Source organism: Pygocentrus nattereri, chromosome 3 (genome assembly GCF_015220715.1).
Source record: "Pygocentrus nattereri isolate fPygNat1 chromosome 3, fPygNat1.pri, whole genome shotgun sequence".
NCBI lineage: Eukaryota > Metazoa > Chordata > Actinopteri > Characiformes > Serrasalmidae > Pygocentrus > Pygocentrus nattereri.
Genome location: NC_051213.1, coordinates 31668969 through 31683026, shown reverse-complemented (window position 1 = coordinate 31683026; position 14058 = coordinate 31668969). Strand labels below are relative to the sequence as shown.

The window sequence follows — 14058 nt, the reverse complement described above, 5'->3', positions numbered from 1 at the left end:
AAATAAACAAATAAAAAAGAAAACTATAGCCAATGTGCTTTGTCAACTACATGAGAACACAAAAAGACACATGATCCACAGAAGCTCTCCCCACAGGAAATGCATTTTATTACAGCAAAAATATTATATGCTAAATCTTCTTTTTCTCTTGCAACATAATTGATGGAATGACTGACCATCAAAGATGCATTTGTTCAGTTTCTCCCTCCTCTACAGTCTTTTTAGCAAAACTGGTGCTGCTGAAATGCATCATTACTATATCAAGAAGAGTAAGGCAGTGCAAATCAGTGTCCATTTGTCCATCAGACTGCCACAAATATTCAAATACATTTGGTACGAACTGTACAGTGAGAAAATCTTGCACCATTTTCATTGTAGAGAAAACAAAAACATTCAACAGTGTAAATCAAGTCGAGTGTCTAAAATCATGAAAATCTACACATACTACCAAGATCTGAAATTCCAACAGTTCAAAAAAGGAACTTATAACAAGACCAACCAAAACAAGACTGAGTCTGCTTAACAAAACAAAAGGAGTAAGAAAAGATTGTTTTACAGTGCATTGGTGTGAGTACATCACACAAAACAGTACGTTACGAGCATGCTATGGATTCCAGTTGTTGCTCAGCCTCTGCAGCCATAGCCGCTGCTTGTAGCTGTTCAGTCTCACTTTGTAAGCTGTTGGCACACAGCTGCTTTCGCTCACTATGCATGTTGTTCTCGTGTCTCTTTAGATCAGAGGCTTTGGCAAAGGCCTTGGGACAGGCACCACATACGAAGGGCTTTTCACCCCGGTGTCTGCGTTCATGGTCCTTCAGGTGGGACTTGTGTTTAAAGGCCTTTTCGCACATCTGGCAACCAAAGGGTCGCTCGTTGCTGTGCACTCTCTCGTGTTTCTTCAGATCTGGAGCTCGGATGAAAGACTTGCCGCAGTCATCACATCGGTAGGGCTTGAAGCCAGTGTGAATTTTCAGATGCTCTTTCAAGTGGGCCTGGGTGGTGAATGCTTTGGGGCATATCTCACATATAAATGGCCTCTCAGCAGAATGTAGCTTTTCATGTTTCCTCAGCCGGCTCTCGTCGAGAAAGCTCTTGCCACAAATGTGACAAGCAAAGTGATCCCGATGGCCATACAGGAGATATTCCAGCTTCATTTCTGCAGTAGCTGTGGTCCATCCAGGGGCTTGCTCGTCCTTAACCTCCCCCATGCTGTCAGCAAAAGACAGGGTTTGGGTGTGAGCGGCCAGCTCCTTGGGCTCAGTGTCCATCGCTTCCACGTCTTGATCATAGCAGCCAACCTTGTTTACCTCCTCCTGTGCTAGCTCCTTTAGAATCGCCTCCTCTACTCGAAGCGCACTGCTGGGTGATTTGTCCAGATCGTGATTGCCTTGAGCTTCATCAACAATGTCGTCAGAAGGCGGGTCGTCTTGGTCCCCAAGCACGTGCACATCACTGTCTTGGTTTAACTGAGCGTCTTCATTTTGAAGCCCGTTTTTAACAATGTCATAAGGGAATTTGGAATTCCTAAGTTCATTTTTCTCTTCGGAAGACATATCCCGTTTCTGAGAGCACAGCTTATCCAAAAACCGGATTCCAAGGATCTGTCCAGATGACATCATTAAATTAACATCTTTTTTCTTAACCGAAATTTTTGCAGTGTACATATAGTTCAGTACCTCTTCGAAGATGTCTGAGCGGATGAAGTCAATCTCTATCACAGAGGAGCTGTCCACCTCGTGTTTCTTAAAAAGCTTTTTGAAGTAGTTGCTGCAAGCTGCTAACACGCATCGGTGTGCCCTGAACTTGACATCCTCAACAACTACTGCAATGTCGCAGTGTTCACCCTCCAGCCTCTGCTCATTCAAAATCTTCAAGAAAATGGTTTTGTGATCATCATCCACATATTTCACAGTCTCTGACATGCTGGGACGGCCTCCGTCTGAAGGGAAAGAGAAAGAGAGAGATGGATGTTAGCTTTTTTCCTCATCTCAGTAATAAGTCATAGACACAGAAGCACCTTCTTTACAGCTTCTGAACGTCTAACCAAGCTCACTTCTTTACAGCTTCTGAACGTCTAACCAAGCTCACTTCTTTACAGCTTCTGAACGTCTAACCAAGCTCACTTCTTTACAGCTTCTGAACGTCTAACCAAGCCCACTTCTTTACAGCTTCTGAACGTCTAACCAAGCCCACTTCTTTACAGCTTCTGAACGTCTAACCAAGCCCACTTCTTTACAGCTTCTGAACGTCTAACCAAGCTCACTTCTTTACAGCTTCTGAACGTCTAACCAAGCCCACTTCTTTACAGCTTCTGAACGTCTAACCAAGCCCACTTCTTTACAGCTTCTGAACGTCTAACCAAGCTCACTTCTTTACAGCTTCTGAACGTCTAACCAAGCCCACTTCTTTACAGCTTCTGAACGTCTAACCAAGCCCACTTCTTTACAGCTTCTGAACGTCTAACCAAGCCCACTTCTTTACAGCTTCTGAACGTCTAACCAAGCCCACTTCTTTACAGCTTCTGAACGTCTAACCAAGCCCACTTCTTTACAGCTTCTGAACGTCTGACCAAGCCCACTTCTTTACAGCTTCTGAACGTCTAACCAAGCCCACTTCTTTACAGCTTCTGAACGTCTGACCAAGCCCACTTCTTTACAGCTTCTGAACGTCTAACCAAGCCCACTTCTTTACAGCTTCTGAACGTCTGACCAAGCCCACTTCTTTACAGCTTCTGAACGTCTGACCAAGCCCACTTCTTTACAGCTTCTGAACGTCTGACCAAGCCCACTTCTTTACAGCTTCTGAACGTCTGACCAAGCCCACTTCTTTACAGCTTCTGAACGTCTGACCAAGCCCACTTCTTTACAGCTTCTGAACGTCTGACCAAGCCCACTTCTTTACAGCTTCTGAACGTCTGACCAAGCTCACTTCTTTACAGCTTCTGAACGTCTAACCAAGCTCACTTCTTTACAGCTTCTGAACGTCTAACCAAGCTCACTTCTTCACAGCTTCTGAACGTCTGACCAAGCTCACTTCTTTACAGCTTCTGAACGTCTGACCAAGCTCACTTCTTCACAGCTTCTGAACGTCTGACCAAGCTCACTTCTTTACAGCTTCTGAACGTCTAACCAAGCCCACTTCTTTACAGCTTCTGAACGTCTAACCAAGCCCACTTCTTTACAGCTTCTGAACGTCTAACCAAGCCCACTTCTTTACAGCTTCTGAACGTCTAACCAAGCCCACAAGTTATAAACAAGCGGCAGACTTGAGATAAACTTTACATGAGCTTTTCTTACAGTACTAACACACTCTCTAGCTCAATAAATGTAACTTATCCCGCAAATGTGGCCCAAACTTGTAAGCAGCAGTTTTTAGCAAGCAGAAGGCCTGCTGACTGACTAAAGAGCCGAGTTAAGAGAGATAAGCAAGCTTAGCAACGGCCATTCCGCTGTAGCTCTTCAGCTAGCCAGCTAGTTCATTTTTAGCACTTTTGGAACAAAGCCACGATAACTAGGTATAAAATCGTGGTTTGAAGCTCAGGCTATTAAAACCTCAGTGAAGGACCCACTCACGAAAAAGTGTTTGTTTCCCCAGAAACACCCATTGTGCTAAAGTTAGCTTAGCCCGGGCACAATCTGGTTTGTTGACCTGCCGTATTAGCTAGCCTAGCCGGTTAGCTGCAATCCTGTTAGGCTCTAAAAGCAGCAGCTAAAGCTAAACGTCCAGGCGGCTCAGCGCAGTGTTTTCACGGCGAGTTAGCCCAAATCAACGGCCAAATAAACAGCCGGCGCTATCTTCATAGTCATCCTCAAAAAAGAAACAAAAACAACAATTCGTTAAACGAAGTCATCTCAGAAAGTGGGTTAAACGCTCCTGAAATGCATGGCGGAGTTGTGGTTCAGAAGAAGGGAGAGTCAATCCTGTTTCCCCGCTGCTCTCGACGCTCAAAAACATGGAGGACTACAGGACGAGGACGGCGCCGTTCCCGACTGAGGACGAGCACGCCCAGCCCCGTCCCCGCTCGGAAAAAGCCCGAGCAGCAGCCATGAACTCTCCTGAAGCGAGCCGTGAGCGCGCAGAGGCATCTCGGCCAAACATTATGCAATAAATTTACAAGCTGCTGCAAAGGGCGAAAAAATCTCATTCCTCACCTCTGCGTGCCGTTTTGACCCACTGGAAAAGTCTGGGGTGGAGTGTCACAACGCCAGTAGGGAATAATGCACTTTGTATGTGTTTTTTTTGTGAGCGTCGAGGACGAGCACACACACGGAAGGAGGACGCGCTGCGCCAGCACGAAGCCGCAGAGCACGAAAACGTGCGTAAGCATGAGCGCAGAGCCAACGGCGCTACGCGAACAGCGCAGCCGCGGCCCTCACTGGTGGGAGCGGAGGACGGAGCGCGGCTACGCACCGTATTGTTGGAGAATACAGAGGTGCGGATCGCGGAGCCCTGAAGGAGCGAGCAGCGGGCGAAAAATGCGCGGGCACGAGAGAGAGAGAGAGAGAGAGAGAGAGAGAGAGAGAGAGAGAGAGAGAGAGAGAGAGAGAGAGAGAGAGAGAGAGAGAGAGAGAGAGAGAGAGAGAGAAGTTAGACGAGACGGAGAGTGTAGAGGAAGAGAAATTGATCATTTAAAAGGATCGCAGTGAATCAGAAAGTAACTTTAAATCGGCGCAAGTAAGACCTGGATTACTCGTGAATCCGTTTATTCGGTCAAGATATAATATCGAACAATAATATGTTACATATTGTTTTAATAATATTATATTTTTAGCACTAACATATACACCGAACACTGAGCATTTTGGCTAATATTTAATATCTGAATATTCTGAACTAGGTTAATTAGGTCTACCTGCATTATAGACACTTTAAGCGCATTGATTCAAATTCACATATCATATCATGCAAATTAATAGATTCAAATTTTATCGTTAAAATTACAAGTCAGTTACTGACAACTTAACTAATATTAAGCATTAGATCATTTCCCAAAGTTAATAAACACCTTTTCTGGAACGTGTTAGACCTACCTGTAGATCAGGGGTGCCAAAACTTTTTGTCTTGGGACAAAAGCCCAGTGTTTGTTATGAGCCAAATGCCAGCAAACCAATACTTATGTTTAAATAACGAAGGTAGTTAGCTCCCAATGTAGCTCCCAGTTAGCTTTTAAAATGTATTTTATAACAACACACTATATTTGGCCTCTAAAATACATAAATGTACAATTTTAAAATTAGTAATGGAATAAGTTACTATACATAAAAAAGTTCTCTCATTAGGTGAGGCGATGAGGTTAGGGAGACTTTATAGTGGACCAAATCAAATGTCCACACAGAATTTTTATCTAATCTCATCTGTTATAGAATGAAAACATGAGGACCAAGCAAATGCATGTCTTGGGTAAATATTACATATTAAACCAAATCCAAACAGATTGGAAATTCAAATTTCAGTTTGGAGAGGCTCTCAAACAGCTAAATGATTGAACAGACTGCGGCTGAATTAACACCGAGCCTGATCAGGACGCTCCTTTCTCATTCTGTACATTATTTACCATCATGCCCCGCAGGTCTGATCACTCACCAAGTTCTCCATCAGGCTGGATGTTCCTACAGCAGCATCTCCAGCGCTGTTTTCCTGGTTCTTCTTTCTCTCACTTTATTTGAATTAGTGCCTTTTTTGTGCTAATGGTTTGAGCTCCCATTTGTTTTGCATCGGTCACAGCATGTTCGTCACCCTGAAGACGACTTATAATGCATATGTGAGTTATTACTATCATTAGTGATGTGCTGACATCATGTTAAGTTTTGTAAAGTTGAAATACAAACAAGAAATCCACAGTAATGTTTGCAAATATATTCTGTAACAAATTTCACTATGGAGTATGCAGCGATTACACGTTTTGCCTGAGGGCTGACATGCCAGTCTGTCCTCTTTACTGCTCAGATGTACGACTGCAGAACAGCGAATAAAAGTCAAAAAACCCCTCTCAAATATATTTGCCATTTTATTTGAGCTCATGTGGGAAACACTTTCAACATGGACTGCAGCGTATAACAGGAGGGTGGTTTAAAAAACACACAGGCAAATGAGTAATAATAATAATGATAATAAAACAAGGGCACAAACACACATAACTGGAGATGTTTCAGATATTATATCCAGTTTATACATTTTAAGGCTCAGGTATGCCACTCTAGGCATGGACAATTTGGGAAATGACTTAAAAATGTGACGTTGGGCAGCAGTCACTTAGACTCTGAATAGTGACGAATGTGGTCACAGTGCCAGTCTTCATTCTTGGGGGGGAGCAAACAAAACAGACAGTGAAATTCCCCACATCGCCTTTCAGTCAGTAAATTTAAGGGTAAAACATAAAAAATGTACACATAATTCAAGTAAGAACAACATGTTTCTTTATAATATGCATGGTCTACAAGCGAATGGGTGCATCATTCATATTCTCATTCAGATGAAGTACGTTCAACATGGAGCACATCAGAGGCAGGGTAGGGGTGACAGCACCAGGACGTGGTGACTGGTGGTGTGAACAGCACACTTATTGCATGGTTAAATACTGTGTGCTCATACGGATAGTCTAGTATTATTATTATTTTTTTTTGCACTGAGCAGTATTCTAATAAATAAAATGCAGGTATTTGTACCAGTACTATTTTCAAAACTCTTGTCACATACATTCTTCTCCCTTTAGGTGGAGCACGCAGGGTAGACTGAAATTTACACTGTGGTCGTAGAGTATGTCCTATATATATCTTTTCTTCTCTTTACAAAAAAAGCAGTTGTTCCCTTGTCATGCAATATCAGTGATCCAATGCTGGACCAGGCTGCCCGGTAGTTCAGTAAGCGTGTGTTGCGAGAGTGTGAGCGTGTGTATGTGTATGAGAGGTTACTCCAGCGGTGCTCAGATGAAGTGTATCCATTGGTTTATTTGTGGTGCTGTTTCCATAGGTGACTTCTCCAAAGCGTCCTTCATTCTGCAAGGTGTAGACGTGAGATTTCTCCCGGAAGTGAGAAGAGGCACTAATCCTAAAAATATATGGACAAAAACATATTATTATAACCCAGTACTTCACAAGAGAAGTCCAAACCCAACCCCAAATCTGTTAATTTGAGACCTGATCCGACCAGCCCGACTGGTAAAGCTAAATTTAAAACCTGAACCTGACCCAAACTTGCCCCCATGCACTAAGAGATTATTACAGACACGTCTTCACAGATCTTTGCTTTCTTACGAATCACTTGAGTGGATCAACAGAAAATGCCATGCATTCCATACCACCAACTGGTATTTTACACATCTGTAATACACTGACAGTCTTCATTATCAGTATATTTTTATATAACTGCCAATTGTTCCTGCCAGAGAACAGCATCCACCCTGCACTTATCAACTGTTAGCCCCACAGTGCTAAAGTTTCTCACACTACTGCTAGCACTGTAGACACTCTTTGAGTGAACCTAACAAGAAAGAGGAAAGATCCACTGTGATCTTTCACCAACCCCAGACATCCCTCTCATCATCCATGCTGAGACTGTACTGTACTGTTGAACTTCATTCCCTATTTCATTCAGGGACAGATTTACCTCCAGAGTTATTCCAAATGCAGCTGGAAATTATAACATTACAATGATGAGAGAGCAAATGAGAAAGAGTGCACAAGCAAGAAAATGCAAGAGAAAATGGGCCCAAACCGGTCCCAAAACCCAACATTGGGAGCAGAACTTGGGAGCAGTCCTCTAGGACTATCACAATTTTATATAGTCACTATGAAGGAGATTTATGGAGAAGAACTATGGAAATGATCACCGCACCACTTTACAAATACCAAGGCATGACACATGACAGCATGCGTCATGTGCCTCTTAGTGCTTTGTGTTAATGATAGCGATTATATAGTACAGGTTAATAAAACACTGTAAGGCCATATGCATACAGCAATACCAGACATTTTAAAAGGCATGCAGAAAGTTTGGGTTTATTAGTCATCTGAAAAGCAAAGACTCCCAAAACATGCTTCCATTTAGACCACAAGATTTTGACAATAAGAAATATTGTAAACTAGTCCTATTTATGGTAATAAGACATTTCTATGAATAAATACTCTAAGCTTTATTTCAAATATATTGCAAACATTACTAGGGATGCATGATCGGAATGTTTGCTTCAAACGTGTAATCAACAATTTATTAGTTTTCTTCTGGCTAAACTGTGTTGCAGTTTTATAATGTATACAATGTAAGGCAGGTAAAGTGCACTCATGCTGCACTTAAATAGTGCTGCTACACTTCTACCAAAATGTTGTAGCATATTAATGCATGACTTTTGTGCTAAATTGTCAGCTGCCTCACTGCAGCACTTTATTTATTTAAGTCATGTTATTTAAATTTAAGAGTTTAAAATGCCAGTTTAGACCAGTAAAGAGTAAGCGTAATTTATATTATGACTTTAGCTAATAGGATGTGCTAGTGTGTTTCATTTGTTCATTCAGCCCATGTGTTCATACAGCCCACACAGGCAGCCAGCAGCCAAATTGGCTGTAAAGAAATTGTAAATGGCCATATACATTCATGATCAATGCATCCCAAAGCAATACCATCACAATTGTTTCAGACAATAAACTGCAGTACTGCTTATGTCCAGGAGAGTGCACTGTACTCTTTCCAACACAGATTCATAAAGGGCAGTGGATCTGAGAGCGAGGGTTTATTTCGGCACCAGCTTTAAAATCATATTTTCATTGCTTATTGTCAAAGCAACACAAAATAAAGAAAATCAAGAACTGGTTAGTGCACAGATTACAGCACTTCATTTAATACATGAAGTACAAACATCAGACCGTCTTGAGAAGAACATGTCTGAATGGGGCAGAGATGCATAAGACAAAATATACACAGCCAGTGCAGCCCAGGGGTTAGAATGCCGGCCAATAGCAGCTCTTGGAGCTTTGGACAATTAGCAAAGCGGTGGATCAATTTGCAGTTAGCCAAGTCGAACAGAGCCATGACCATCTCTTCCCTTACCTTCATCACTCCTCGCCCTCTTCTGGTGTGATTTCAGTCTCTTTGTGGACCACTACTTTGGTCACTGACATGTCGGGGTGCTGCTCTTTGGCTTCTTTAATGGCCTGAGCCAGGGCCTGGCCCCAGTGGCACCCGATAACGGCAAAACAAAGAGGTGTAGGGATGGCAACGGTGAGAACTTTGTATTTAAAAAATGATCAAGTGGATGTGGTTTATTCTGAGGTGTGGAGAAAGTGAGCGCTGAACAGTAAACAGTATTATCTGTTTCTGTTCACCAAGAGCTGATGGTCACCAAACTAGCTGACAAACAATATGAAGAAACGATAAAGGTGTAGACCTAGTAGTAAACACAGTCAAGAGCAAATATTCTGTCAAGTGTTAAAACTGCTTTTAGCCTGGCCAACAGCTAATGTAGCTATTTTACTGAACTGATGGTGTGTGATTCTCACCTCATCATGGTCAATGTCTGCATCCCCAGAGATAACAATCCTCTTTTCAATTCTTGTTTCTGAGATGCCTCCTTTCACAGTCTGACAGAAAAGCAAAGACCAGACAGTAGAACATTTAGAGTAAACCAAAACACAAACATCACATGTAGGGATGGTAATGATTAACCTAAACCTATTATAAATGGTCCATCAATGCTTTCAGTTAAAAAGTTAATTTAATTTAATAAATGACTGATATTCGAATAGGTGGGTTTTTCATTCATTTTGTTTTTTTAACTGTACACATATGTGCAAACATTGCCAAAACCGGTGATTAAGACATATAGCAGTGATTACACCATGTTAAATGTAGTTTACAGCACTAATACAACTATACTAATTTAATTTTAAACATCATGTTGCTATTATTGAGTGTAGCCTTAAATTAAATTCTGCAAATGTATTTTATAGCTAATGTTAGCCTTAGTAGTTATCCCTATAAAAAAAGCTTAAAAGCTACGATTTCCCAACTTGTGTACTGTGTGTACTGTCATTTAACCTATGCAAAAAAAATTGAAGCTAGCCCCAGTCAGACCACACCACCATTAACTTGGGCACTTGTGGTAAATAATGCTTATAATCTAAGATATAATGATACAGTGAGAACTCTGAGATTGAATTAATCATTATAGATTAGTATTATATATAGAAATGTAGCATGATTTAGCCCTGTTAACACCTGGTAAAATCCGTCTCGTGACCTGAATGTAAGCAAACAGCCTGACATAGAGTTACACCTGGCACTCCTCTGTGTCCAGAATGTGTCATTGGAGGTCAGCCCGTCACAATTATGAAATTTTAGCTGACAATTAATATGTATTATTAGGCTGTATAAATACTGGTGTAAACAGGGCCATAGTCTTAATTTCACTGGAGTAGATATGATTACATTGTAGTTTGACTACTGACTTAACCTAAGACTGACAAGTTAAACTGCTGATGTAGTTTGTTTAGTTTTATGAATGCCTAATCAGTCTAGAAAATGCCTTTTTATTAATTTACCAAGAGGAAATAACTTACATGTAAAACAAATAACCCCTTTCCTGAACTGGGCAGGAATCACTACATGTTCTGACAATACTATTGTTCAGAGATTAGGCTAATTACATGTTTCCACAGTGCTTTGCCACCACTGCCTGCCAAAGCACTGGGATAGGGAATTATCTAACTGATGACATACCCAAGTCACCAGTGGTGGACAAAGTACACACACCATGTACTTAAGTTAAAGTAGAGATACCAAAGGTAAAATATTACTCCTGTAAAAGTAGAAGTTCCTCCCATTAGACCTCCACTTGAGTAAAAGTACAAAAGTATTTGCCTTCAAATGTACTTAAGTATCGAAAGTAAAAGTACTAAAATATTAATTATGACTTTTTGTTCTTTCGGCTGCTCCCTTTAGGGGTCGCCACAGAGGATCATCTGCCTCCATCTTGCCCTATCCATTGCCTCCTCTACTTTCACACCAACCATCTCCATGTCAACCTTCACTACATACATAACTAAAATATTAATTATGACTAATGTCCTTTTATCCTTTTTGTAAGAACACTCGCCTCATTAACTCATTTTAGGTGAAAATACTCCAGTGTCTCTCTTGGTAAATCATTTAATAGAATGTAATGGTAAACCAGTATAGAATAGAATAGAATTGAATGGTGAACCAGTCATTTAATAGAATGTCATTAATTAGTGACGCTGGTGTCTATTATAATTATCATAAGCACAAAACACTGAAGGCAAACAGTTTCCATCAGGTAGAACCGAGTGGCTCTGAAATCACTTTTTACACACAAGCAAAGTTTTAAGTTTAAGATTTATTTACAACTTAGTTACGTTTAAGTTTAATAAAAACTGGCTTTAAACTCAGGAAATTAGTTTATTGAATGAGTTTTATTTACTATATTGATCTGTAGATCTCTGTTCATAAACATAAACTAGCAAAAACAAATTTACTATAAAATAAAATAGTATAGTTTGTATAAATTCAGAAAAAAGACGTGTCAGTCACGACTGCATATGTGGACATATTTCTATATTGTGCTCTATTTACAGTAAGTTAGGTTAGTTCATGATTTATGTTAAATTTTACGCTGCTGCGCTGATGTTGAACCGTGCGCTGCGATGGGTTGATATGACCAACAGGTCAAAACCAGCTCTAAACAAAGTGACCGTGTGCCCTGTGCTTGCTTTGCAATTCTTTCGTTTTGACATGTACCGTTTTTATACACACAGAAACCAAAAGGAACATCAGATCTCCCAAAATGTAGTGGAGGAAAAAGTAAGATATTTAACTTTGAAATGCAGTGGAGTGAAAGTAAAAAGTCACCCAAAATGTAAGTACTTCAGTACAGATACATGAAAAAAACTACTTAAGTACAGACACCAATTTACATTTACTTAGTTACTGTCCACCACTGCAAGTCACTAATTGTTGCTAACCATCAATAGAAAAAGGTACCATCTTAAGGACCACTGTGACCGTTCAGTGCTCACCGGTGGTTCCAAAACGCACTTAGTCATATTCTTCATAACTTTCATATTTCACAAGCTACATTCAAAACATAGGTGTCATTCAAGAGCTGTAACTGTCTTCTTTCCAGTCAAATAGATGGGTAATGCAATTTTAAACCCTTATAATAGAAGAAGCTGAACTCACAATTTGTCTACTGAAAGTCGACCAATTTTTCCACAAATCTGGGCTTTAAACTATAAACAGGAAGCATCTCTTCAGAGATCTGCTCTGTAAAAATTATTAAAAAAAAATAATACAAAGAGTGTCTGAGATTTTTGGCTTTCAGCAGGAAATTGTAAGCATACAGCAATGTGTATGATCATAAAACACATGTTCTGTTCATCTGAGGGGAGGTTTTACAAAAATAAATACATAAAATAAAAATTTAGATTTATTTCATGCAGTTACTGAATAATTTTGATTTGGTCATGAAAATTCAGATGGAAAAACCAAAATATACCCTGGAGAATAAGAGGTTTAGTCATCATTACAAAGTAACCCTATTGAGTAAAGGAAGAAAGTACAAAAGCAGGTTTTGCAGGCTGTACCTTAGTGATATGTGTAGTGGTGGTTGTACTGGTGGTCTCAGATGTAATAGTCTGAGCACTCATTAGAATCCCTGGCTCTGTGTCGCCATCCGTGTCACCCTGTTAACAAAAAAAGCACAGCAGCGTTATATTGTGTTTGTCAGGCAGAAAAATTCATTTCTCAGATAGCTACTTAAAACTGACTTTTGTATGATGCATAACTAAAAGAAAAAAATGCACCCAGACTTTTTCATTTCTATTAATTTATATGTTCATACATCAGCACAACCATTTCAGTAAAGAAACATGGTGACAGCTTGTTTAAACACACAAATCCAATCACATAAAGGAGAAAACATCTGAATTGGGCATTACAGCCTGCTGGGTAAATGTCTCTGTGTGTGCCAAGCTGGTTGTTTTTCAGTGATGGATTGCAATTATTTTTTTGTAATGTTTTGTTTTGTAATGCAGAGACAGGCAAGGTAGAATGCATCCGATTTGCACATGAAACTCGTGCAAAAAGCTTAATACATACAGCTGAGAAAGTTCTCATGCTTATTCAAAAACTATCACAGTGCAACCAACGTTAAAAGCAGCATCGTGCTTTATTTATATAATGAAAGAAAACACAGAAGGCCACATGTATATGCTATTGTACAACCCCAATTCCAGTGAAGTTGGGACATTGTGTAAAATATAAATAAAAACAGAATACGATGATTTGCAAATCCTTTTCAACCTATATTCAATTGAATACACTACAAAGACAAGATAATTAATGTTCAAATGGATAAACTTTATCGTTTTTTGCAAATATTCACTCATTTTGAATTTGAAGCACTTGGGAACTGAGGACACTAATTGTTGAAGCTTTGTAGGTGGAATTCTTTCCCATTCTTGCTTGATGTACAACTTCAGTTGCTCAACAGTCCGGGGTCTCCGTTGTCGACTTTTGCGCTTCATAATGCGCCACACATTTTCAATGGGAGACAGGTCTGGACTGCAGGCAGGCCAGTCTAGTACCCGCACTCTTTTACTACGAAGCCACGCTGTTGTAACACGTGCAGAATGTGGCTTGGCGTTGTCTTGCTGAAATAAGCAGGACGTCCCTGAAAAAGACACTGCTTGGATGGCAGCATATGTTGCTCCAAAACCTGTATGTACCTTTCAGCATTAATGGTGCCTTCACAGATGTGCAAGTTACCCATGCCAAGGGCACTAACACACCCCCACACCATCAGAGATGCTGCCTTTTGAACTTTGCGCTGATAACAAGACAGATAGTCCTTTTCCTCTTTGGCCCAGAGGACACGACGTCCATGATTTCCAAAAACAATTTGAAATGTGGACTCGTCAGACCACAGGACACTTTCCCACTTTGCGTCAGTCCATCTCAGATGAGCTCGGGCCCAGAGAAGCCGGCGGCGTTTCTGGGTGTTGTTGATATCTGGCTTTCCTTTGCATGACAGAGTTTTAACTTGCACTT

The 14058-nt window shown here is 40.5% G+C and overlaps 2 protein-coding genes across 16 annotated transcripts in view; both read right to left on the bottom strand.

Annotated features, from left to right (window-relative positions):
- Positions 1-76: 76 nt before the first annotated feature.
- Positions 77-4305, bottom strand: zbtb14 (zinc finger and BTB domain containing 14). Of its 4 annotated transcripts, none has more exons than XM_017706846.2 (2): positions 4152-4305; positions 77-1939 (listed from the first exon to the last, which is right to left on the bottom strand). In XM_017706846.2, exon 2 carries the CDS (start codon positions 1920-1922, stop codon positions 594-596), a length of 1329 nt encoding a protein of 442 aa, XP_017562335.1. In that variant the 5' UTR covers positions 1923-1939; positions 4152-4305; the 3' UTR covers positions 77-593. The 4 variants fall into 4 exon arrangements, with proteins under 4 accessions (XP_017562335.1, XP_017562336.1, XP_017562334.1 ...); XM_017706847.2 differs by lacking the exon at positions 4152-4305 and adding an exon at positions 3874-4021; XM_017706845.1 differs by lacking the exon at positions 4152-4305 and adding an exon at positions 3573-4010.
- Positions 4306-5989: 1684 nt separating this feature from the next.
- Positions 5990-14058, bottom strand: part of epb41l3a (erythrocyte membrane protein band 4.1-like 3a) — a 112337-nt gene continuing 104268 nt past the window's right edge. For 10 of the 12 annotated variants that reach the window (XM_037536820.1, XM_037536819.1, XM_037536827.1 and 7 more), the window contains 4 exons: positions 12594-12692; positions 9492-9572; positions 9043-9158; positions 5990-7047 (listed from right to left, as the gene is read on the bottom strand). In XM_037536820.1, coding sequence (XP_037392717.1) covers positions 9048-9158; positions 9492-9572; positions 12594-12692 — 291 coding nt within the window. In that variant the 3' untranslated portion in view covers positions 5990-7047; positions 9043-9047. Of the gene's footprint in view, positions 7048-7605; positions 7629-9042; positions 9159-9491; positions 9573-12593; positions 12693-14058 lie in introns of all 12 variants that reach the window. The other 2 variants (XM_037536822.1, XM_037536826.1) reach the window with 2 other exon arrangements.